The sequence below is a fragment of the Rhynchophorus ferrugineus genome, unplaced genomic scaffold, assembly GCF_030347505.1.
Source record: "Rhynchophorus ferrugineus isolate W39M unplaced genomic scaffold, kcgeb_rfMv2 rfM10, whole genome shotgun sequence".
NCBI lineage: Eukaryota > Metazoa > Arthropoda > Insecta > Coleoptera > Curculionidae > Rhynchophorus > Rhynchophorus ferrugineus.
The window spans coordinates 32,702,260-32,729,963 of record NW_027472589.1 but is presented as its reverse complement, the minus strand read 5'-3'; the positions used below and the strand labels follow the sequence as shown (position 1 = coordinate 32,729,963).

General features: G+C 34.1%; 1 protein-coding gene across 2 annotated transcripts in view; it reads left to right on the top strand.

Moving 5' to 3' along the window:
- Positions 1–27,704, top strand: part of LOC143203478 (uncharacterized) — a 310,987-nt gene that overhangs the window by 108,575 nt on the left and 174,708 nt on the right. For both annotated transcript variants that reach the window (XM_076415653.1, XM_076415652.1), the window contains exon 3: positions 24,374–24,740. In XM_076415653.1, the coding sequence (XP_076271768.1) occupies positions 24,527–24,740 (214 nt within the window). In that variant the 5' untranslated portion in view covers positions 24,374–24,526. The remainder of the gene's footprint in view (positions 1–24,373; positions 24,741–27,704) is intronic.

The following is a 27,704-nucleotide window of genomic DNA, read 5'->3' as shown; positions in this document are numbered from 1 at the left end:
TTTTTGGCGGCCTTCATACGCTGTATGTCGCCACCAAGTCTTGTTGTTTTCACTGATCCAATATTGAGTTCTTTTCTTATTTCTTTACTTCTCATCTTGATAATATTTGCTACATCCCTGCCTCTTCTGATTATTTTGTTTCAGCTGGTTATATCTCACTTTGATCTCTCTTTAACAATACTTACGTCTCGCAACCGAAGGGCTGTTAATTTGTACACTTTCAATTTGGATTTGTTTAATGTTTTCTTTTAATTAATGAGTGTATTATATATAACCTGTGAATTTATTGTTATTCCAATTCTCGCATTCATTCACAACTCCTACTTTCATACCCAGATACTTAAATTTTCTTTCATATTTACTTTCATCGCCATGACTTTCGTTTTACTTTTATTTAGTATCGTTATTATTATTTTACTATCATATTCGATCTGGTTAAAATTTTCTTTAGGTGTTATAATTCAATTTATGTTTTATGTAATACCCACATATATTTATATTTTCCCCATATTTCTATGTTATACGCAGTCTTGTATGACTATATATTTCGTTATTAATTAATCCCTTGATATCATAAACAGGGCTTGGGCTTCGGTTTTGTAAGCTTTTTATTTCACGTTATCTTCAACAGCGGCACTGATATTTAACCCGTATATTCCTTGAATTATTTTTACACTTTGATTACTTAGACCTATTTGTTTTAACGTAACTCATAATGTTCTTCTTCTAACTATGTCAAATACAACAGCATTGAAACCTAGTGATCTCTTTGAGGTTTTTGGGTTGGTTATCACTCCATGTGAAGAAAGGAAGTACATAAAGAATATTTTTTGAATTATATCTGTTTTAAAAAGTACAATTTCAGTGTTTTTGACTGAAATGGAATGAAAATATGTTTGTGTTAAGATATATAAAATATTTTTAGGATCTACTCTAAAAAGAAAGTTACTTAAAAACTAAGACTTGTATAAAAATTACTACTATTCGATTTAACGTAAAATTCCCTATATTTTCTATAATTTCCATTAACTTGCGATTATTTGAAGGGAAATGATGACACGAGATTCACGTGAGATTTCAGGATTCTTTACGATGTATATGGAAAAAGCACCAACATTTTTTACCTCTTGGATAAAAATAAAATGTACAGAATATATGTATTTCCGGGTGAAGGAACCGAAAGTATTTGTTAAATTTCTTTACAATTTATAATTCTGAAGACATGTGACATTCGCAAAATTTCGCTTACTTTTTAAAAATACATTGTTCAATTTTTAATCTAAGAACTAAAGATCGAAAAAAAATATACTACCATTTGATTCAGCATAGAACTGTTGTGATCTTCATTAGCTTGTGATTATTTAAGAGAAAAGGGCAACAAAAACATGACAAATGGAGAAAAGTACTCTAGAAATTTCATTATTAAATCTAATAAACTATTTGTAACAAATGTTTTCGATTTCCTGTGCCTTTCTTTCCTGAATGCGATTGATGGGATGCTGATTTCCAATTAGTATAATTTATTGTAAGTTCTAATACTGATACAGTAGCAAATTCGACGCTAACTTCACTCAGATATTAGTTTATTAACTATTCACATTAAAATATATCCGTTTTTATTATCTTATAATTTTATAATTAAATAATTTAACGTAAAAAAGTTAGGAAATTTGAAACGAGAACAATGTTTTCGTTGATTTAGTGAAAAGTACTATCGTTTGTCTTCCTTGGTGTGTAATACTTGATAAAAGTTTCCCTTGCACTTCAACATGTTTGTCATTTTACAGATAATGGGCGTGTTATAAGTAACTATTGTGTAGTTATGATTTATTGATAATTTGGAGTTTGCATAATGCCACGAAAATAGTTCCTGCTGGCTCTCGGTGACAGGGTATCCGGTGTTGTCTCTCTTTGATCTTATTGCACATCTATATGTTGTGTTAGGGTAGAAATCAGTAAATCGCGTGTTACCTTCCATTCGTACCGTATGCATATGTCATATTTCATCCTAGAATGTTCATCATTGCTATTAATTATTGCTATTATGATATGATTGTCCGTCATTATTATTGAGTATTATGAACTAAGATTGTTGTTAACCGTCATGGTTATTCCGTCATTGACTATCATTATCATTATCATTATCATTGATATTGATCAATGAATTATCAATGCCACTACCTGTCGGTACTATTACTGGTTGGTACTATGATCCAACAGCATAATTAATTACCTATATTATTAGCTTCTAGTAACACTAACTGTCAGTATCATTATATTTCATTATTACCTGATAATAGAAGTATCTGTCGTGATAATCACCGATCCTTGTTATGTTTCATCTGTGTTTTTAATTTCACCCGTGTCATTGAAAATTAATTGCTCAGATATATTTTCATTTTGTTTTCAGAACTGCCGCGTGATCGAGATCCTTGCACGCTTAAAATTTGCTTTATTAATTTTGCCATTTATTGAGTAACTGTTATATCATTTAATTTGATCTCTGTTGTTTTATTTAAACATCATTTTTATTTTACGCCCTGGTAGTTAAATTCGTAAGGCTACAAATAATATATAAACTTGAATTAAGGCGGCTGTATTGACTTTGAGGAATGAATAATACCTTTCAAATGAAACAGTGGCAAGATTATGCAAAAGCTCTATTTTTTTGAATTCCCTCGTTCCCCATAGAGCAGGATTCTTACGCTATTACAAACCGGCTTAAAACTTAGTTAAGTTCAGGCGGACCTGTAATACACTCCCGCAACTAATAAACTTTGACGACGGTGCCGAAAAACGCTTCTCGCTACCATTAACAAAACCATTTCTCTGTAGTTAGATAAACGTTGCGCCTTACTGTAGCTTTTCTAATCTGTTTCCAAGGGTTTCTTATTAAAATTTAACGCACAAACAACAATTAAATCTGTTTTTATTCGGTAATATGGCTTTAAAATAGTTGGTGGTGAATGTGAAGGTGACTGTGGTTGAAATATAGATATATCCTATGAAATATTTATTATATTATACGGTTCGAGCTCAATGACGGAATTTTTAATCAAATATGAGTATGACATGACTAATAAGCTCATTTACAACAGATAGTTCATTTTTCAGCAAATGTGAATTACATTTTTATATTGGGTACATGTATTTATTTTTATCAGTGGTACCTATTGATGAGAATTCGAAGTACCAATGTAAACAATTGTTAAACAACCTAACTCAACTGTTAATATCAATGATTTTGAAATATTTCTACATAAAATAACAATAAAAGAAGCTAAAGCAGGTGTACCACAAAGAAGTGTACTGGGACCAATGCTTTATCTACTTTACACTTGTGATGTACCACAAATAGAAAATATCACGATGGCTACTTTTGATGATGATATTGCGATTGTAGCTCTCGGAGACAATAGTGAAGAAGCCTCACGTAAATTACAACAGGCAAGTGACAATATAAATAATTGGACACAAGCTTGGAAAATAAGAATTAATGAAAGTAAATCTGTACATGTGCAGTTCACCTATAAACAGACCGTACAAGCACCAATAACATTAAATAACACTATCATTCCATATAGCAACAACGCTAAATATCTCGGAATGAATCTCGATGCAAAACTTCGCTGGAAGGAACATATTAAGAAGAAAAGAAAAGAACTGGAATTGAAATATAGGAAAATGTACTGGCTAATTGGAAGAAAATCACAATTATCAGTACATAATAAATTGCTATTATATAAGCAAATATTGAAATCTATACGGACATACGGAGTTCAATTATGGGGATGTTCTGCAAAGAGTAACATAAGTAAAATACACATTTTTTCGAACACTCAGTTTCAGAGAAGTTCTGAGAGGTATTGTGGATGCACCCAAATACTATAGGACTGATTACCTACATCGAGACCTTCAGATAGCCACAAGAAAGTCAAGAAATCAAGAGAATTGCATGGGGGCATGAGGAAAGACTCCATTCTAATGCGAATATTGAAATATTACAACTTTTGGATACCACCAGAACAAGACACAGACTCAAAAGTATCAAACCATCTGACCTTGTGTAGTGTTGCCTAATGAGGTGCATATATTAAAAAATTCAGCAGTGTATAAACATTATTTCACCAGAGACTGAGATAAGGCCGATGGGTCCTCCTAGTTATATACCTAGATTGAAGTTATCATAAAGACAAATTGTGGGTTAGACGGAAATGACTAGTAACAACGTATTAATTAAATAATAATAAAAAAAATTTACTCAGTTAAATTTTATTTGTATAAAATAACATTAAGTTTATTTGATACATAATAATATTATTAACTAATCCACATATACATTTTGTAGATTGTGCATTAGATTATTTTTAAAAGCATGCATTAAAGTATAGGGTTGTATTGATTGAAAGTCATTGAGGATTTATAATAAAAAAAGGCAGCGGCTATCAAAGGATTGATTTTGATGCTGGAGCAGCACTTTAGGAACAAATTGCTGAGCGGCGCGGCACGGCTTTATTTAATTTTACTGGTTGCAGTAAAGCATGAAAAAATTTAAAATTTACTGATGTTGCTTGAATGGGTTCGGAATAATCAAGATTTTAAAAGCAAAATGGGAGAAAAATCGAACAAAAAAGTTATTGGCTTAAATATTCATTTAGATGGAATATTATTTGGTGGTTCATTATTATTTAATAACACAAGAAGACATTTGTTAATTTTATACGAATACGAAATATTCTTAATGAGTGGGAAAATATTTACGGCCCCTGTCAGTTTCTGAAGTTTGCTATAACGGAGTAGTTAAATTGAATAATATGAATAATGTCCCTATATCCCTATGTGCGCTTAAATCTTTAAAACTACACAACGGATTGTGATGCGGTTTTTTTCAATAGATAGAGTGATTCAAGAGGAAGGTTTATATGTATAATGCATGCATAATATACTAAGGCAACATTGCTAATTTTAGAGGTTTCTAACGTGATGTCGTAAATTAACTTATTTTTTTCGGCTTATTTAAAATTAGCAAAAACGCTCCCTAACCCTACGAGTTAGATCAAATTAATGTACTACAGTATTGTACACCATAAAAAGGTCTACAAAATAGTCCGCGATGGTATATGTTTATCTTTTAGGGTTAACTCACATTAACCATTTTTGTTGTTTACTTTTTACGTGAGAAAATGGCTTATTTACGAAGCTATTTTAAGCAATACGGCATTAATCCTTATCGAATTAAGTACCTTAAATACAGTGTGCAATTAATATAGATCAATATGGTTCCTTACAGCATGTAAATTAAACAAATATTTTCGGAGATATTACAAATTTAAAATTTGCGTTTAAAAATGTGTAATGTAATAAAAATTGTATGAATTTAGATATTCCAAAGATAGCAGGAAATCTTCATAGTAAGTATAGGGGAAGAGGAATTGTTTTACTCCAAATTTAATGCGTGCAGGCCAAGGGCAGTAATGAATGAACCAAAAATACTGGATCGATTTTAATCATGTTTTCATTGAGTGACATAGGCATATATGTTTTATGCCCGTGCAAAGTCGGAGCGGGCCGCTATGTTTTTATATACAACGTTCATATTTTTTCTGTAGTGTATTTAATTTAGTATCAGCATTGCACCCGTGCGAAGCCGGGGCGGGTCGCTAGTTACCAATAAATACCAATGGGAAGGGAACTAGACGAAATACGTATAGTAATGTATAAGAGCAGGGTTAGTTCTTAGACTACTGTGTAAGAAACAAGTAGCATAGGAAGAAAGGTCACAAGAACTTGCGTTGGATCCACTGGATCTGATTTTTAGTTCATTATGCAGTTCACGATAATCATTGGTATTTAATCACGAACTCTGTTTTGATATGGTTACTAGCCGTTTTCTTACTAACAAGTATATTTTGAGTCCAATCTACTCCGCTGATGGGACGTTTCCAATTTAATCCACCGTTGAGATAGATACCTAAGTATTTCACTGATTTTGCTTGAAGAATGGAGTATCTCTCAAGTTTTAGTAGGTTTAGGTTTTTTCGTTGAAACACAAATTTGTCATTGATAGATTCTGGTTACAGGTGACACGGTTCTAGGCAAATATATGTATTTTGCAGAACAAATACATATGGCCAAGAAAACGCAGAAATAGAAATATTAATAAATAGATAGAAACAGACACAGCAAAGGTATATCGTTGTTTTTTCTTCCATAAAATTGTATAACAGATAATACGTACACTAGAATTTTTATTATGTAATCACAAAAGCTAATATTATCTCTGGATTATAACCATAAAAACCATTTCAAAATATTAATTAACGAATTATTTTTAAAAATGCCTGTGTTTTTTTTTAGAGTAATAGTTAATAAAAAAATCGATATCATGTTAAAAAAGGTTTCTTTGTTTAGGACTAACGATATTTAATCCAACTGAGTCAGAGCTTTAAATATACTGTGGCTATAACAAAACTTGACTATGGTTAACTCTTCTGTCATTAATTATCATCTTTTACTAGTTTATTTTAAATTACTGGGCTATGCAGCACTCTTAACCGATCGATATACACGGAATAACAAAATTTGGTACGGTTACATTAATTTAACAAATTAAATTTTATCTAAAACGAAACATGAAAAACATATTCAACAGCCACAATACAATTAAAACAAATTGTGTAAGATGTGATGACAATTGGAAGCTGAGAAAAGAAAAAAACAGCCAAAGGGGAATAGAAAAAAGGTTTACGACTATAAAGGAATACCTAATGAATTACTTTAAAAGAATAGAAGAAGTTAAGAGAGTCGTTAATTGGCTTTGCCTCATGGAATGGACTGTATTCCATGAGACCCTTAAAATTATTGCTTGCCAAACAAAAAGACGAGTTTTCTATGAATGGCGAGACAAGTGTTAATATATAATTTCGTCTTTTTGTTTGTCAAGTAAACAAACTACGACATTTGCGATAAAGTTTCTAATTTATTGAATTATTTGAGAATATACAGATTTTATGTCTTCCAATTCAATACGATACGTCGATAGTATATTTTAATAAAATATTTGCTATTAAAATTACAATTAGGAATAACATCTTAGATATTTGGGTCCATAGTCATCTGGTCTGAAATGCAGAGAATAAACCTTTCTATCTAGAATGTAGGCCTTGCTTCCTTGTCTTTCACTACTCGTTATATGAAGCGAGCCCAGTTCATAGAAGGAGATACATACGTACATGTTACTTAATATACTGTATATTTAGTTCTTTCTGTCGGAAAAAATGATTAATATATTTTTTTAGTTTTCTCTCTTATTTCAATGTTGATGTTTTCTTAATCCTTTAATAAACGCTATTTAATTGTTATCTATCTGTTCCCTATATAATAGAGACGTAAGGTTCGAATTATGAACGTGTGTGGAGCCGGGCAAAGAGAGATCAGTCTGACAGACACATGGTCCAACATTTAGCTAATGGACTGTGTAATATCCTCTTTATTACTCTTTCGCAGTGCAGAGATTAATGGTTATGGGACGGAATTCGTTTTGTTCGTCGGTCCGAAGGCCCGATAGTCCGATGTAAAAATCTATTTCGTTCGTTACACACAATTACATCGCGCTGGTACGTTTCGACGTACGCCGACATGCATAAACGTTTGTAGATCGGCGCAAAATTGGTCCACAAAAAAGATATAGACGCCGGACGAGAGCTCATCTTCCATTATTTACGTCCGTTGTCATTTTGAAAAGTATAATTCGGTTTTAATCGAAGGGTCTGTCTATCTGTATTTTGATCAGAGATATCTGTTGGTGAAAATAATAGTTTTGGTATTATTGAGTTATTCAGTTTATACTTGCTCTAATCGTCAAACGGCCAAAGAACTCTAGTACAGAAGCTGATCTAACGCGTTCAGAAACTTATGGTGGCCCTGCTCCCTCACATTTGAATTATTTTTTATTAAAAGGCTTTAAAAATAATGATTTTGATGCTAGTGATAAACAATAGCCTTAAACAGCAAGAAAGTTCGAGTATAATTAATTGAACGGCTAATTGGACAGCTCAAACTCTGAAAAAACTTTGAGAGCGTAATAGTTAATGAATAAACTATTTCCGAACTACAAATTACTTTTCACAAGAATTGATTCAAAATATCATTGAGAAACTTTATCGCAAATGTCGCAGTTTGTTTGCTTGTCAAACAAAAAGACGAAATTATATATTAACACTTGTCTCGCCATTCATAGAAAACACGTATTTTTGTTTGGCAAGCAATAATTTTTAGGCTCTCATGGAATACAATCCTTCCCATGAGGCAAAGCCAATTAACGACTCTCTTCTTCTATTCTTTTAAAGTAATTTATTAGGTATTCCTTTATAGTCGTAAACCTTTTTTCTATTCCCCTTTGGTTGTTTTTTTTTCTGTTTTCAGCTTCCATTTGTCATTACATCTGACAATTTGTTCTAATTGCATTGTGGCTGTTGAATATGTTTTTCATGTTTCGTTTTAGATAAAATTTAATTTGCTAAATTAATGTAACCGTACCTAATTTTGTTATTCCTTTTATGTCGATCTGTTAAGAGTGCTGCATAGCCCAGTAATTTAAAATAAACTAGTAAAACTTTTAAATAAACATTTTTTAATTTTTTAAATGTTTAAATAAACTAGTAAAAAGGTCTGACTCAGCTGGATTAAATTTCGTTAGTCCTAAACGAAGAAGCCGTCTTTAACATGATACAGATTTTTTTATTAACTATTACTCTTAAGAAAAACACAGGCATTTTTAAAAATAATTCGTTAATTAATATTTTGAAATGGTTTTTATTATTTATGGTCATAATCCAGAGATAATGTTGGCTTTTGTGATTTTATAATAAAAGTTCTAGTTTACGTATTATCTGTTATACAATTTTATAGAAAAACAATGATATTCTTTTGGTGTCTCTGTTTCTATCTATTTATAAATATTTCTATTTCTATGTTTTCTTAAGTATTTCTTGGCCATATGTATTTGTTCTGCAAAATACATATATTTGCCTAGAAACGTGTCACCTTTAACCAGAATCTATCAATGACAATTTTGTGTTTCAATAACAAATTAAAATTTCTTGCCGAAAAGATATGATTCCAGCAGTTGTCAGTAATTCTGCGGTAGCAATTTGTTCATTTTGTATTTAGGCAGTACTTCCTTTCTTCGAATGCCTCTTCAACAGCCACTGATATACCTTGCACTTGGTCGATTGTCGAGTGCTGATTTCGAAAATTAAACTGGAAATCTTCTATTTGTATGAAGTATATAAATAGTTTAATACATTTACACTGCAGTTTCTCAAATAATTTTGATAATATTGGTTGTGGCGAATCAGGCCTGTAAGATCTAACATGTTCTGCCCGTAATGAAAAATATGTTTAAATTTATATAATTGCCAGTGCTCTGTGTAAAATAGTAGCAAAGGTATAGTGTGTAAACACATTAGTGATGTCTGTTTTTTTATAAGAGAAGCAGCCCTACCACAGATATAACAATAAAAATGTGAGTCATATAAATGTGAGTATGCTCTATTTATAAGGTCATCATTGAAAAATCAGCAAAATAACGATAAACATAACCAAGTAACAATTCCTAGTGAACGTCAGGCAAAAAATGAATATGTTTGCCCAATCCTTTCTTCCCCCGCACACCAATTGTTTTCCGAATATTGTCTGAAACTAAAAATGTTTCCCGTAAACGCTTTCACCGTTCCGCGATGCCATCGCCGGCATTAAAATCGAGTAAAGCCCCAGCGACCGCAAAATATAGCGTCGTTTTATTCCTAAAGTGCTGCTCCGACGTCAAAATCAATTCGCCTCCGTTCGCTCATTCTTTTTGCAAGTTCGCGAGGGCTTCCAATCAATACAACCCCGCATTTTAATGCACCCTTTCGAACGGAATCGCAGCGCGATTATGTAAAATTTTAATAATCAACCGATCACCCAAAAATCCTTTTACTCACTTCACACAGAGGGAGAGGCGAGAGGCTTTGCCGCGTTACACTCGCCCGCCCGTAGAAGTTCATTAAGTTCGAAACGGACTTTTATTGCACAGTCTTCGAACTAATAAAGTTTGGCGTTGAGGTGAGGAACGTTCACCGGCATCGTTAACGAGACCGTTTCTCCTCCCCAAAGCAGCCGGATAAACGTTACGCCCGGGACGTAGGTTTTCTAATACGCCTTTAACAGTTTCTTGTTAAAATTTAATACTCGCACTACAATTGAATCTGTTTTTATTCGGATGGGGTTGGGCGTAACGCAGTCATGTTAGGAGTTTTACCCCGGAATGACAGATAATAGACTGTATGGTAAACCTTTATTTCAACATTCTAAAAGATATCCCAAAAGTCTCACAAATAAAAAAAAAATTAAATAAAATGTTCGACAACTTTTGTTTCAGATATTTTTTATACATTCAACATTTTTTAAATCGAGGGCTGAGAGCACGTATCGCTCAGCATTTACAGCATATGGCAAGGTCAACCGTTATTTAAGATAAATAATACGTTAAAAATATATTATTATAAATAGTTTTAATTTTCTATTAATTGTATTAAATTAGAAACTGTTTATATCACTACAGAGTCAGCAAGAAATGATGCCGATGTTTTTATCATAAAATAAACTATAGAGGAGTCAGAACCTCAAAGAACTGCCGTCAAAATAAGAGAAAATATAGAAAAGATCAACAAATAGGACTTACTAAGCATACTCTATTCTTGCACGCATTTAGTGGTTGTGACACGACTTCTGTCTTGTTAAAAAAGGGAAGAAAACTTCGCAATTTAGATTAGATGGCTCAAATATTTCAACAAGAAAACATTTCTGTACAAACATTATATGAAAATGGAGTACGCATCTTGTTGCTCACATATGATTCTCCGAAATCCGAGAACAGTATTCATCATCTTCGTTACACCCAATATCGTCAAGTCAACAAAGCTCAATAAACCTGTACAGTTATCCTGCTTTTCACTAATGAGTGCAGCGGCTAAACAGCATATCATTCAATAACTTATTTTCTAATTGTACATTGTTGTTGCTTTAAATATCATAAATTAAAAAAGTATATTTTAAAATTTTATTTACCAAAATATTTTTAAAAATACAATATTTGTATTTACCAAGTATAGTAAATTGCATGTTACAATTTTGATTACTAAACTTCTTTTTGTTTTTGTATATTTTTTATAGGTACACAATTGGACACTCTCCATATTGTATGAAGTCATGTACATTTTTCCATGTTTGCTCTTTGCAATCCTATTTGTTTTTTTCATTCACCAAAACAAGCAACATCTGATTATTATGAATTATTATGCTCAGGATGTCTTACACAATTAATCGTTTTAAAATTGATCACCATTTTTGAATGAACATTTTTGTTAAAATTAGTTTTGTACATTCTTTTGCCAATACATAAAAAAATCTAGATGTAGATTTACAACTAAACGAATACCACTGTTAAATAACTTTTAGATAATATAACATACATAATAGTACCACATACACACTTAGTTCTTAGTCTGTTTGGTCTTAGACTATCTGGTTTTTATTAGTATAGAGTTGAAGTTTATTTTGAAGATGTATTATGTTTGTACTTACGTCAAATTATTTTTGAAAATTATAATGTAGGCTGAGCAACTGCTGATATCAATATTTAACTTGTACCTTTATTTTCCTTTTCATTAGGTTAAGGGGAATAATTTGAGAATATACAGATTTTATGTCTTCCAATTCAATTATCGACGTATATTTAAAAAAAAGATTTGCTATTAAAATTACAATTAGGAATAACATCTTAGTTATTTGGGTCCATAATCATCTGGTCTGAAATGCACAGAATAAACATTTCTATCTAGAATGTAAAGGTTTCCTGAAGTTTATCATAGTTCACTTTTAAAATCCGTTTCTGCGCTAGAGTAGATTCTTTTGGAACTTTTTTGTATTTAAGCAAATAATATTTATCTTAAGGGCTATAAAAATAACGTTCTAACATCAAATTCCGGTTCTTTAGTGATACGGATGCACAAAACATGGTTACGGTTGAGCCCATTTAAGTACCCATTCTTTATTACTGTTTTATAGCTACTTTCGCTTCCCAACACGTTGCGCCTGGGAGGTGGGTTTTCTAATTCGCTTTTAACAGTTTCTTGTTAAAATTTAATACTCGTGCTACAATTGAATCTGTTTTTATTCGGCTGGGGTTGGGACGCGGAGCCGTCAACTGGTAAACGTGCCACCGTAAGCTATGATTAATAAATGAGGGAATGTCCTACGAGAGTGTCGCGCGTTGTTGTTGGAGATTTTGTATTTATATGAATGAATTAATCCTTGCTTTGCGTCGTCCCTAATTGGGCGAGTTTAATATTTAATTTGCAGCTTTCTGGTGCTTCAAATATCTTTATTTATATCGATCAATGATTGACTTTTAACTCGCAATTTAATGATGAATATTCTGCACGTTTTCTAGGCAGAAGGTCGGTAAAATTTGGCCTTTTTATCAACTCTTACGTTATATAGGCTTAGTAAAATGTTAATTTACAAATTAATTTATTACTGTTATATTTGCATTAATACACAAACAAGATAATTAAAATTGAATTAGACTACTTAAGCTAATTAAAAGTAAAACTTATACAGTATAAAAATCCCTGTGGTGTTTTTCGCTTCAATCTTATGATTTGATTTTGTAAGTTGTCCAGTAGGTATTGCTTCCACGTAGCTATGATTTAGTAACATTCTTTGATGCTTTATGGCCAAATCTTGGATAGCTTCGTAAACAACTCTTGGGTATTTTTGCAGATCTTACCGCGAATTTGACAAATACCTACAGATGATTTCTTACAACGTTCGGTTGGTATAAGAAGGAAAGTCTTAGGATAGTAGTCAGTACCTTGACTTTGCATGCCATGCATTTGACCTAATTTCAATATCTGCAGACATTTTGGTTTTGGTTCAAGTTCATTTTCACCTCAATAGAAAGATAACCGAGCCGTCTTTATTTTGTCCATTGTCTTTACTTTCGATTGTTAATTTAAATGTTATTTTAAATAAATTTTCTGTAATACATGTTGCAAAATGATATTTGCGGGCGTATTATCCCTAAAAACAAGTAATTCATGGTATAAGTCGAAGATTAAGCAGTGTTTTTAAATATGTTCAATTTTCACTTCATATAATTTATTTTACTAATTTGTTAATTCCACTATTTACATATCTGGAGAATACGGTCGATGAGGAAGCAATTCAAAGCCTAATTCATTGAATTTTGCCATCGTTTTCACTGACTTGTGACACGGTGCATTTCTTTAATACCGAATAAAGTAGTATAAAGCCGACTTACAACGAAAGGTTTGATATTAAACCAGCATTACAAGAAACGTTTCCTGTTTCATATCAGGGAATGGAATCAATCGCATGTAAATACTCGAACCATTCACGAACTTTCCCTCTTTTTTTCCATGGGCGATTTTTTAGGATTTTATCGCTTTTTATTCCGGTTCGTCCATTCAAGTGACGCGCGACGCCCAGAAACCCCCAACTTCCCCTCGGGACGGTCTTTCGCTGTAATCGCAATTTCTCGATTTCATTGTCAACAAATTTCCAGCGTCGGGCGAAAAGAAAAGATTAAAAATCGGGAAGCGGGGGAGCATTTGGCCGCTCGCCTAATCGATTCCCGATCCTTTTCAGATGAATGGTCCGCCGCCGCGCACCTCCCCTCCTCGCCGTCGCCCCGCCGGCCGAAGCCACGATCCGGACCACAATTTAAACTTTTCGTTTAATCATGCCTCTGGTGTGATGTAAACAGAAAATTCTCTCTCTCGCTCTCCCGGGGGATAGGAGGAAACCTTTTCGGTATCCTGCAGGCAGTCCGGAGCCCCGTCCGTCCGTTCGTAATGACCGGTAATTGCCGTAATGGATTGAATATGATAATCGAATTTATAATATTATAAGGGCGCTGATCGATGGATATTGTAGAGATAGGGACGCCGGATATATTCCTCGGTATTAACCGGCAGGGCCTTGTATGATATGATGATATTACGACTGTCATTATGAATCCAATGCTATTTTAAACATTTTGACTAAACCGTTGTTCCTATGAAGAAATCTGTGCAATTTTTAAACAATAATACTTTTGGACTGTGAATATAAGGCCTAACAATTCCCGCATCCACAGATTTTTTATTTACCACTAGCCTTCAAAAGAAAGCTATTAACATTTCATGATATTATGCTCATAAGTGTGTCAGTTATTGTACTAAGACGACAGTACTTTTCTTATTTCCATAACGATCCATTGTTTTAAATACAATTTCGTGTTAAATTTTTCTTTGCTTCTTGATGGGAAGAAATACTGTTCAAGCGAACCAATGACTTGAAAAGTGATATAAGGACTTTGCTCTATCAGAAACAACAATAAAACGTTGAATTGCTGACTTCAAACCTGGTCGTAGAGACACTGATAATGCAGAACGCAGTGGACGTCCAAATTAGGTGGCAATACCATAAAACATAAAAAATTCCACATAATCGTTTTGAACAAAAGTTGCTCCAACTGAAAATGCTATAATTCACAAACTAATGATCCGACAGCTGTGAAATATATACACGTATCTTTTGAGGGTTAGGGCTAACTAAAAACCATATGGATCTAATTCTAGTAGCGTCATCTATGTATCAGTCCGGGGACTTTTCAATTGACCTGTTATATACACTATGTTTAGTAACCAGAGAGATAGAAGCAATAACCGAGCGACTAAAACATTATAATAGCTTTACATGAAATAAACAAAATGTTAACGCTCGAACGGGCCCCCCAAACATTTCACAATAACCCGCAGAATATACAACGACGAACCCGAACCTTAACGATCAAAAACCAACTCAAATAAAACCGAAATTCCTCGAACGTTAGGCAGGCCGGCATTCGGTCATAGTTCAGAGGTTAACCTGCCGCACTATATATATGAAATTCGATTTAAAGTTTCGCGAGAAAGGACGGGTGGATGGAGGGTTTCGGAAGGAGGGACGGTGTAGACCCGTGCGAGACGAGGGGGGTGGTTTATGTTTGGCGGCTCGCTTATGAAACCGTTTTATTTACGTGCAGCCACATCGAGACGTGTTCGCTCCTAATTTAAGTTAGACGTCGACCGAAGTTTCGTGCCCCCCCGGCGATTACCCGGGCCGGAATAGGGAGGAAGGGGAGGGGAGGTGTAGATGGAGTGCGATTTTCAAAATTAAACGTTATCCCCGGCTCGGACTGATGGGATATTCTTTGTCGCTCGTTAGCAGCTCCCGGGTATCGGGTTATTAGTAAACTTGCAAGTTGGAGGAAAGTTCGGCCGTTTTTCCGCGTATTTTCTTCTTAACCGCTGTACCTGCTTGGATTGCTAATTGGGTGTAGAACAGATTCGTACACTTCAAACTAATAGAAGCGTTTTTATCTTAATATTTTTGTCTACAAGATTATGTTCACTCCATGTTTAACAATCTAAACTTTGAGTACTAAATTTGCTAAAGTTACTATACAGGGGTTAAACACAATAAGAAGGCGGCACGCTATTTATTTATTAATAAGGTTACGATTATTAATAATGGTTGAATCACCTTTTGTGTTTAAAATAGCTGCAATTATTTGCGTAATAGATTCGTATATTACAGTTTCTGAATAGTTTCCAGCGGAATATTATCTCATCCTTGTACTAAAACATCCTCCAGTTGCTTAAACAATCCAAATATACTCTATCCTCACTCTATAATCTACAACTATTCATACGATTGAGGTCTGGCCAGGGAAGATTGGATGATATTCTGGTAGATTGAGCTTTCTTGGCTATGTCTGTGGGCGTATTATCATTTTGGAATGCGGCAGCGCTTGACAGCAATACGATAATCATAGTAAGAACTTTATCATTGATAATATAGAGATATTCAATAGTAGAAATCCGTCCAGTGATATATATGAGAGGTCCAACTGAATACTACGATATTGTCGACCAAGTTATAACGAAACCTTCCCCATAATTGATTGTAGAAAGCACAATCTTGAAGGCAGTAGGCTTGTTTTGGAGTTTTTCAAACATAAACTCGGCGGTTTGTAGGAAACAATGTAAGCCATGATTCATCGGACCATTTCACACTCTTTCAATTGTCAAGTGTCCAGGTTTTATGACCGTTGCACCACTTCATTGGCAGTTTAGTAATGCTATCATTTCCATGAATATTAGTTTTGTAAAGCTCCCGCCGTATTGCTTTTCTTGAAACAGTATTCCTCAAGGGAGTATTGATCTATTGTACGTTGTAGTTCTACGTAGTCTAGCCTCTCTTAATTCGTCGAAAACTTCTTCCCATCGATCATTCTTTTGAGATCTGAGAATAGGAAATAGTTGCTGGGGGCCAGATCTAGAGAATACAGTGAATGAGGAAGCAATTCGAAGCCCAATTCATGGATTTTGCCATCATTTTCATGACTTGTGACTCGGTGCATTGTCTTGTTGAAGCAGCACTTTCTTTTACTTCAAATGCGGCCGTTTTTCGGCGATTTCGTCCTTCAAACGATTCAATAATGCTATGTAATAGTCGCTGTTGATAATCGTTCCTTTTTCAAGGTAGTCAATGAAAATTATTCCATCCGCATACCAAAATATAGACTCCATAACCTTGCCAGCCGACAGTTGCGTTTTCCCACACTTTGGAGCGGTTTCATCGTGTGCAGTCCACTCGGATGACTGTCGATTGGACTTCGGAGTGAAATGATGGAACTATGTTTCGTCCATTGTCACATATCGACGCAAAAACTCGAATTTATTGCGCTTGATCACCTTCAAACACTGCTCCGAATCATCAACTCATCATTGTTTTTGGTCAAAAGTGAGCTCGCGTGACACCCACTTTGCACAGAGCTTCCTCATGCCCAAATATTCGTGAATTATATAATGTACACGTTCAATTGATATCTTTAGAGTGTCTACTATTTCATTCAATTTACGATCATTCAAAATGTTTTTGTGGATTTTTTAAATGTTTTCTTCTGTAACAACCTCTTTTGGACGTCCACTACGTTCACCGTCTTCGATGCTGATTTCACCACGTCTAAACTTAACATACCAATCTTTGATGGTGGATTTCCCTGGGACAGTTCCCGAAAACTCAATATCAAGCCAAGTTTTTGCTTCAACTGTATTTTTTCCCTTCAAAAAGCAATATTTGATCAACAAGCGAAATTCCTTTTTATCCATTTTTTTCACAATAACAAAAGTTGCTTCACTCAAAATGGTATAATTCACAAACTAATGATCCGAAAGCTGTCAAATTTATACACGCATCTCTTGGGTATTAGGGATAACTAAAAAACATATGGATTTAATTCTATTAGCGACATCTATGTGTCAGGCCGGGGACTTGACCTGTTATACATGTTATACTTGACCTGTTATTTCTTCTCAGCATATCATAATATGTACTCTATTGCATGGTCTATTAACCTCATATTCTTTAGATATTAGCGGCCACTATTTCGTAACTAATATAAGCCCAAACTTTGTTAAGTGTCTCTTTGAAGGGCTTTGTTTATATGCTATTTGTTGTTTGTATAGTTCTATTAAACATAAAGTAACTGATATACTATATTTTAAGGATATATACCATACTGTGCTGCAGTGCAAGAAAATTTAAGGAAATAGCGGAACGCTGATGACAAAATACGTAGCGTCAATTACAACGATATATGATATATGATATAATCATCTGATAAAAACTAATGAGCAAGTCCTTTTTACGTTCGAGGTGATATTGGAAATTACAACCGACCCCCATTTATCCACAAAGCATGAAATCCCCCTCATAACTCCCGTATCAATAATCCGCACAATACCGTTCCGAAAAATAGGCCAATTCATTCCTTGTCGATTTAAACTAAATGTAAACAGGCCCATTCACAATATCCCCCCTGTCGGCCGCGTCGGGGACTGATTTGAGCCGCGTATATTTATGAATATAAAAATGGCCATCGATTAAACCCAACGTTTATTTTGGGATTTCTACGGTCCTCCCTCTCGTCCCCGACGTGTTTTTTTTTCATATCAAAACGACCGTCACTAATCCCCCCCTCGTCCGTCGTCCTGTCCCGTTAACTTCCGCGTAAGCGATAGGGGGTGGTGAGAGGGGGAAGGGTGGGTGGTGGTATGGTCACGAAACATTATTGATGACGTTATTCGGCAATGTCAAGATTGATTGCGCAGCCAGAACGCGCTAAACGATGAAATAAAAATTTAATCTGATTGTGCTATAGGGTGGCCCATGGTTTACCAAGACAAAATTTATAATTGGTGACAACGGAGAGTTGTACGAAGAAGACAGCCACTATTGAAGAATTTTTCAAAAATAGTAAAAGTTTAGGAGCTATTCTAAACCAGAAGTTTGATTTTTTCATATTTTTCAAAGACGAACTCTATTAATATACAATTAACAGGATTTTTTATTATTTTCGGGTATAACAGGTTAATTGAAAACTCCCCGGCCTGACACATAGATGACGCCACTCCACATGTTTTTTACTTAGCCCTAGCCCTTAAAAGATGAATGTATAAATTTGAAAGCCATTATCATAACTTTGCGAATTGTAGCATTTTGCGTGAAGTAACTTTTGATATTGTGAAAAAAATTGATAAAAAGGAATTTTGCGTGTTGAGAAAATATTGCTTTTTGAAGGGAAAAATACAGTTGAAGCAAAAACTTAGCTTGATGCCAAGTTTCTGGACACTGTCCCAGGAAAATCAACCATCAAGTATTGATTGGTATGCTAAGTTTAAACGTGGTGAAATGAGCACCGAAGGTGGTGAACGCAGTGGACGCCCAAAAGAGGTTATTACCGACGAAAACATCAAAAAAATCCACAAAATGATTATGAATGACCGTAAATTGAATGAAACAGCAGACACTCTGAAGATATCAACTTAACGTGTACATCATATCATTCACGAATATTTGGGTATGAGAAAGCTCTATGCAAAGTGGGTGCCTCGCGAGCTCACTTTAAACCAAAAACAACGATGAGTTGATACTTCGGAGCAGTGTTTGAAGATTATCAAGCGTAATAAACCCGAGATTTTGCGTCGATATGTGACAATGGATGAAACATGGCCACATCATTTCACTCCGAAGTCCAATCGACGGTAATCCGAGTGGAGTGCACACGATGATCTCAATGAGTTCCAAAACGTGCGAAAACGCACCAGTCGGGTGGCAAGGCAGACGCCATAATCTGTATTTTGGGATGCGCATGGAATAATTTTCATTGATTACTTTGAATAATGAAGGATCATCAACGCCGACGTTATTGGACCGTTTGAAGGACGAAATCGCCGACAAACAGCCACATCTGAAGAAAAAGAAAGTGCTGCCTCACCAAGACAATGCACCGTGTCACAACTCAGTGAACACGATGGTAAAAATCCATGAATTGGGCTTCGAATTGCTTCGTTATCCACCGTATTTTCCAGACCTGCCCCCCAACGACTATTTCCTGCTATCAGATCTCAAAAGACTGTTCGTTGATAAGAAATATTCGTCGAATGAAGAGGTGATCGACGAAACTGAGGCCTATTGTGAAACAAAGAACAAATCGTACTACAAAAATGGTATCGAAAAGTTGGAGGGTCGCTATAATCAGTGTATCACCCTTGAAGCGAATTATGTTGAACTGTGACTGAGATATAGAAGTTTAAGTACAATATTTTGCTTCGGTAACATTTTATAGAGTTTATACTGAGTCCCTTATGACAGATTGTATCAATTGCTTACAAAAATATAGTTAAGCAAGTCTTTAATGTTTTTAACAGGAGTTTTTCCAGTACTTTATATATTACTGGTAGTAGCGATTATTATTTGTCAATAAGATTTTACTTCATTTGGTAGTTTTTCACATTTTGGAGTCATAATAACATGTTATAATCGGAATGTTACATTAATTAAGTTACTGAGTTTTATAATCGCTTTTATTGGTAGATTTTTTTGCACTGGTCCACCGCAATTAATGTTACTTTTTATAACTTTCTTTCGCACTCGCTGTAAATTCGTTTCGTATTCGCAATATACTGTGTTCAAACTCAGTTTTTTTTGGTTTAATGATTTGTTCTAAAAGATGCAAGCACGTAATATTAACTAAATAACTATTTTCTATTTAATTCGTTTACATAAAGTCTGGGACGCGCAGTATATGAAATAGAATACAAAATGACATGCGAATGGTGGAACGAAGGGATGTATTACAATCGACTACGCCATCCATCACTAGCGGGAAAATAATGGAGTTATTTCGGAGGCTTCTTCGATATAAATATACGTGTGTATAAATAAAAATTGGACTTGTTCCTGTTACCCATAACGCGCCGTTAAGATGACATCCGATATCGAAGGGAGAATCATTCGATATAAAAGTGATCAAAATCGAAGCGAACTGCCGCTGTAAATATTATTTGTTACCTTATAAAAGTGGCTTTAAAACCCCATATCAGTGGCTATTTTTTTCACGAATATGGGTATTATTGAGTTTATTTTGACGCTTCCTTTTCTCTACGCAGGGTGATGTGAAAAAATATAGAACTGTATAGACGCTGCAAAAATATTATGCAACATTCAGTAGTGTTGGCGTATATCAAAGATAACCACTTATATGTTTATTAACAATGCTATATATGAATTGAGTAAATATTTTTAGAATGGAATTTTTCTGATCTGTCTGTTCTGTTTCTATCTATTTCTGATCGATGTTCTTTAGACAAGTATGTGGAAAAATCATGATGTCTTGACTTTACAACTTGTGGAACTCTGGACGGAAAACTCAACCAAGTAATTTCCACGGACATTTCCACTTTACACTAAAGATGTGTATGGTGTACCCTTGCCTTGATAAAATACAGTTTTCCTCAACAATCACAGTCAAGCATCTTAGGAAATACTTACAACTTAGACAACAATATGGTACTGGGGACATTATAAAGGACATCTTTGGTGTCGGCAATCCGGATAACTTTCCTCAGAGACTGTGACTTATATATCTTCACTAAGATAAAATAAGTGTGCTAAATGTCACAATCAGCAATCAAATACTAGGATTCGGCTTACTATATTATAGTATACTATTGCTGTATGCTATTTACAACATCTATTTATTTTTGTTATACATTTCTAGTTATATATATTAGCTGAAATTATATAAACTATAATATTATTATATTATATATACTATGCAATAACGTAACATAACACATATAACAACGAGCATAAAATGTCCAAGAAGCTGATGGGTCTATAATTAATACAATTTAAAAAAATTCGTGAGTTGTTTCCTTTTTATCAAGAAAGAAACTTCTGCGAATATTATTTACTGGCGTCATGGCTAAACCCCGTGGTGGGTTATGATTATAAAGCTGCCTAAAAAACTCCCTCCATCGTTCTATACGTTTATCATATGATTTTACGAAGGTTCCATCTACTTTTCTTACTTACGTAACAAATGCTAGATTATGATTTAAAAATAGCGTTGGCAGCTATCGATTGAAAACGACTATCGACTGTTATGTAATTTTTTTTTTATTATCGACTATTTCATTCGCTATTTTCCGTGCTGCTAATTTTATTACTTTTTACTATCGACTCTTTCAGTTGACTATTTTTCTGGCTGTCTGGCTGATTTTACTACATTTTATTATCGACTGTTTCTCTCGTGTACTTTCAGTTACCATTTTCGATTCTACTAGTTTCATTTGACTGATTTTTGACGTTCTGGCTTTACAGTCCTAGCCGCAACGTTGAAAATAATGTGTCGAGTTTATGCTTACATAAATTTATGTAGTATATATGGTTTTATGCTTTGTATCTAGTGATTTTTGTATTGGTTGTAAATAACAACATATTGTACATTAATATAGAAGTATTTCGGAACTCTATTTTTCAAGATTATGTATTAATATAATAGGAATAAAATTATGAATAATAAATAGTAAAATACTTTTGACTGTGTTTATGACAATAATAGGTAATAGGCCTTTTTTGTTTGACTTCCTCGATCCCATCTATGTTTCTCTCTCGATGTTTGAACCTTTTGAGTGTTACAAACTCTTTTATAGAAGTTTCAACTAATAAATTTATCTATATCCCTTTCTTTTACCAAAGAAAATTCGTGAAGTAGTCCGTCTCATTTATGACACAGTTAAAAAAAACATTCGTAAGTACGCGTTGGAAACAAATAGAAATAAACCAGTTACCTTTAATATATTATGTTCTTGTTACTTTCCAAATACTAAAGTTGTTCCATTCCTTTTTTCACACTACCACTTGCCAATTTAAAATAATTTAATATGAACTAATCTATTCAGTACAGAGAATCAAAAAGAAAATTTGTCTCCGTCCTTTTCTCTCCCAGGATTAGAACGGGAAGGAATTCGCACATCTTCGTCTATTTTCATTTACTATTTGTTGTACTATCGACTGTTTTGCAACTATCGACTCTTTCGACTATATTTAGTCGATAGTTCCCAACTCTAGTTAAAAGAAATAGATTTACATTTGCAGTACTATTTATTCAAAACATTTCCTCAAGTAAAACTCGTCTCCACGTCCATCAAGGACGGATATAGAGTCAGTTTACATATTAATATCCGCGTGAGGGATACGATAAAATAACTGGAATAACATCTCGTCGCCTTCTCGACACGGAAACACTCTCCTCGCAGGTGCAGTAGCAACAGCAGCAGCGGCAACGGCATCTTCGTTACCGATCAAATATTCCATAAACGCGCCCGTTTTTAATGGATAGAAGTGCACCCACACCTCCGCCACCATCCGATACCGTCGTCCTTTAAAAGATAAACGTACCGTTGTTCAGGTAAAGAGCGACAGCGATGCCGGGGAGAGAGGATCGAGTTTCGCGAGGTTTTTCGAGATCCCCTCCGTCCTCCCTCTTCGGGGTGTCGTCGTACGAGTGGCGGCGTCACCACCGCCCTCCCCCATAAATCATTTTCGTGCTGTGTGTTTTCTACCTTGGCAAAAAGGAGTCCGAGAAGATAGAGCGACTCGGGAAGCAGATTAAAATAATGCGAGAAAAAAGCGAGACAATGGCGCTTTCTCGTCGGAAACTTAAGAGCTCGGGTCCCGGGGATATCCGCTGAAATAATAGTGGACGTGCCTTATGATAAAATGCCCGGATGTTTTCTAATACACTTCAAAGTGATTAAGTGACTTGCGGGGGTTGGGACGAGTTCTGCGGGGTGGTTTTGTATAGTCGTGGCGTAATAAAGACGACCGAGCCGTGGGAATTATAGAATTATGACTGGAAAGTTAATATGAAATAGATATTGAGGATTTTCAGTAAGTATTAACTAGCTGATCCAACGGACTACTAAATAATGGTAGTTGATTGATTTGATTCTATACATCTTACCAGTATTTCAGTCAATTTTTGGATAACATCCCTAACAAAAACTGTTTGTCTAATAAACCATGTGAGCAAAACCATTCATTGAGACATTATCCAACTTCTTTGAAAATGGCTTGGCTACTGCATTGATGCGAAAAGTTGATAATCGGAGGAGGCAATGTCTGGAGAGTGCGATATATGTCCCATTCAACTGTCCGTTTCAACGCTTTCTTGACCGATTTTACTTTATGATATAGGGCTGTAAAATCACTTTATAGTGTGTTAGAGCTCATTCTGTAATTTTTTCGATTAATTCATGATTGAAGTTGATCATTTGTTATCAGTACTGATCACTATTAACAGTTTCACTATGTTTCAACAGTTCGTAATCCATTACTCAGCTCTGGTCTCACCAAATACAGACCATTATTTTGCGAGTGAAGTGATTTGGCTTTGGAGTCGATCGGCCAGCTTCGGGCTTCGAAATCTTCCTCCGGAATTACTCACTTAGGTAACAAATTGGAAATATCTCCACATTGATGTTATTCCGAGAAAATGAGACAAATCAACACTACCATCCAATAAGTCTTCTGAACTCACTATCAAAAATTGTGGAGAAAGTAATTCACTACGGTCTCATTGAAGGCGCGATAACCAGATATAACAATTCTATCTTCCTTAACAGTTGGTACATTATATCTTCGTACCTGCTCAGTATATAATACTTTTCGTAGTTTAGTGTTAATAATAACGTTATTGTCGTTGTTTATTGGAAACGATATTGAACAAACGGACCAGTTGGTATATATATATATATATATATATATATATATATATATATATATATATATATATATATATATATATATATATATATATATATATTGTTTCGTAAATATTTAAACTAATGCTGATATTTTGTTTCAGATTGGATTAGTTTCAATGTCTCCATCAGCCATATGATCAATCAATGTGACCGTTTATACCGTGAATTGCACGAATCCGAAATATGTCTCGTAGTGATCATAAAATGAACTCGTAAGCTCACTTGATTTACTAAAACATAACTAGTGAACAGTGATGTGCTGTAAGCAAAAGACTGCCCTGTCTCGATGGGGATACTTTTTGGGCTTGGTCGCGATGACCATGCTCCTTACGGCATTCGTCAGTGGTTCCTGGATCTACACGAAGGAACCGTTGCCGTTGGAGAAGCTACCGATAAGAACCACGATTAGTTTTAAAATTGGTCTGTGGAGAGTGTGCCCGACCGTGAAAAGGATCAATTCAACAATACGTAAGTTGGAAATAGAATAGTTAGTTTATAGAATTATTTCAGAGATATTCCATTATTTGATTTAAACCATTGAAATACATATATTTTAGTATTCTGTTGACAACCACAATTAATTTTTAGGGTTGGTTTTTAGCATTATAATATATCAAATAAACTTTATTTTATTTTATGCTGAAATAATTAACTCCAACATCAATAACCAAAAATTTACATGTGTATCTTTTCTTTAGTTGATCTGATAAATTACATTTTATATCGCTAAGAATTAATGTATAACATTTTAGGTAATCGAATTTTGTAGAAACCAAGTGTCAGTTAAATTTTTTTTATAACATCTTTATTAGATACGCTTGGTACAATCTTAATTTAAAATTAACTTATTACTACTTTTCCTATGTATTTGGATTAATTAACAAGCAAGACGAGTGCGAACAAATACATCAGTATGTATTTCTCAATTATAAAATTATAAAATAGCTATAGTTTACACTAATAATACACACTAAATGTTCACACAAGTTCGTATGGTTTTGTTCGTTTCAATCTCCTGACATCCTGCGCCCTGTCCAGCAGTTGTATTCTTCCACGTTAGTATGATTTAGTAATCTTCTTTCGTGTTTCAAAGCGAAATCCTGTACAACTTCGCAAATCCATTTGATTTCCAGGTCATCGTGCAGTTCTTCATTGGTTACGTAGCTATAGGCATTGGTAATCAATCGAAGAACCTTGTTTTGACAGCGTTGTATGACTAGTTAATTTGAATTTTTAGTGCAACCCCATATTGGGAGCCCATAGGTCTCCAAATTGGCTTTATAATTGTATTATAGATCAACCTCTTTCATTTAGATAAAGTTGAGAGTATCTTCCGACTAACCAGTATAGTTGTTTTATTTTGGTTCTAATGTGTTTTGCTTTTTGTCTAACGTGATGCTTCCAATTTAATCTACCATCAAGATAGATTCTAAGGTATTTTGCTGATTCTGCTTGAGGAACCGGGCATCCATTGAGTGATATAATTAAGTTTTTATTATTTCGCCTTAATGCAAAATTAACGTGGACAGATTTAGAGCTATTAAGTTGAATTTTCCAATCTTTTGTCCATTTGTAGATTTTGTTGACTGCTACTTGCACTGTTTCTCTTGCCCTAGGCAGAGATATATCTTTTTCCATAATAACTGTGTCGTCAGCAAAGGTTCCAAGAAGTGTTTCTTTTGTTGTTGGAATGTCAGCAGTGTAGAGCAGATATAGGAGAGGTCTTAAGACGCAAGTATCAGTTAGATAAAGCATATATTTTGTAATTTGGTGCCTTATGCCTGTGTGGTATCACCCAATTTCCCTTGACTGAGTCAGTATAGCTTGTTATATTTTGTCTAAAAACTAACCAATCGGTAAGTTTATATTCGTATATAATTCTCTAGGCAACTAAAACCTGGTAAAATATTTTAATATGGAATGCACCAAGTAGCAGATGGTCAGACATTCAGGTTCTGAATAGTACCTCGTTTTTTCTTAATGCTATATTTCATATTTTCTACGCTCCAACCATATTTACTTATTTATTACTGTTGTTTACATCTTACATTAGATATACTTAATACAATCTTAGTATATTAAATTAATGTATGTTCTGTTGTACTTTCTTCAATATACAAGTAAGACGACTGTGGGTAAATAGTTATGTATTTTACAAACTGAAATTATATTAAATTAAGTTAAGCTAAAGTTAAGAGTAACACTTATGCAATATACAAGTTCGTTTGGTTTGGTTCACTTCAATCTTCTGATTTTCTACGTATTCCCCTGTAGCTTTATTTTTTCTACGTTGCTGTGACATAACAACCTTATTCGATGCTTTAAGGTGAAACCTTGAATGACTTCCTAAGTCCATTGGATTTCGAGGTCGTCGTGTTCGTTTCTTCGCCAGTAACCTAACGATAAGCATTGGTAATTAATCGACGAATTTTATTTTGCTATTGTTGGATTACTAATTTGATTTTGATCTGCTTTGCGTATTGTTTAACTTGATTTTTCCAATTTAAGTTGTCATCGAGATGGATATCGGTGGATGGATATAGGTAGTTCGCTCATTCTGATTGAGGAATCGGGCATCTGCCAGGTGATATAATTAGGTTTTTAGTCATTTACGCGAAACACAATATTGGCATGTGCAGAATTGGAATTATTAAGTTATATTTTCCAGTCTCTTGTTGACTGCTACTTGTTACTTTTTGGGCAGCCCTAAGCAAAGATGTGTCTTATGTTATAATAACTTATATAATTGTTTTAAACGCTGACAGTAATTGAATAACATCTTGCGGATTAGACCCTAGTGCCATACCCGATTAAAAGCTTGCGAGACGTCTAGGACTATTGCAGAGCAGCATTTCCTTTCCTCAAACGGCTTTTTAATAACTGCTGTTACTATATACATTTATTTTTATAAGCAATTTTGGTTCTATTATTTAATATTTTGGTTCGTCTGATTGCCGATTCTATTAAATATCGTTCTTTTGTTTGGATCATTTCTGTTTCTGCGACATAATCTTGTTTTTTTTATTTAGAGAATATTTTACTTTATATTTAAATTTCTTTCTTGTCTTTTCTAGTTTTTTTTGCAGGAGATTCAAGATCGTGCATGGTTTTGAGCTTTAAATTTAAACTAATTGTTTTTGGTCCATTATTGCCGCGTTCAGTATTTATTATTTATTTTTTTATTATTTGTTGCATATAGTAATGATACCAGCAGCTAACACATTAGTAAGGGGTCTGTGGTTTCCATCGAATCCATAAAAATGTGTCAAGAAGAATGTCATTTAAATATCGAATCATTGTCGGTTAGTTATAGTCAATAAACGCTGGAAGGCAACACTTTAGATATGAGCAACATCCTTTAAGTTTCAAGTGTAAAAAAATATTTTATACTGTTGTATTCTATTAAGTTCATACATGTATTTTGATCAGCCA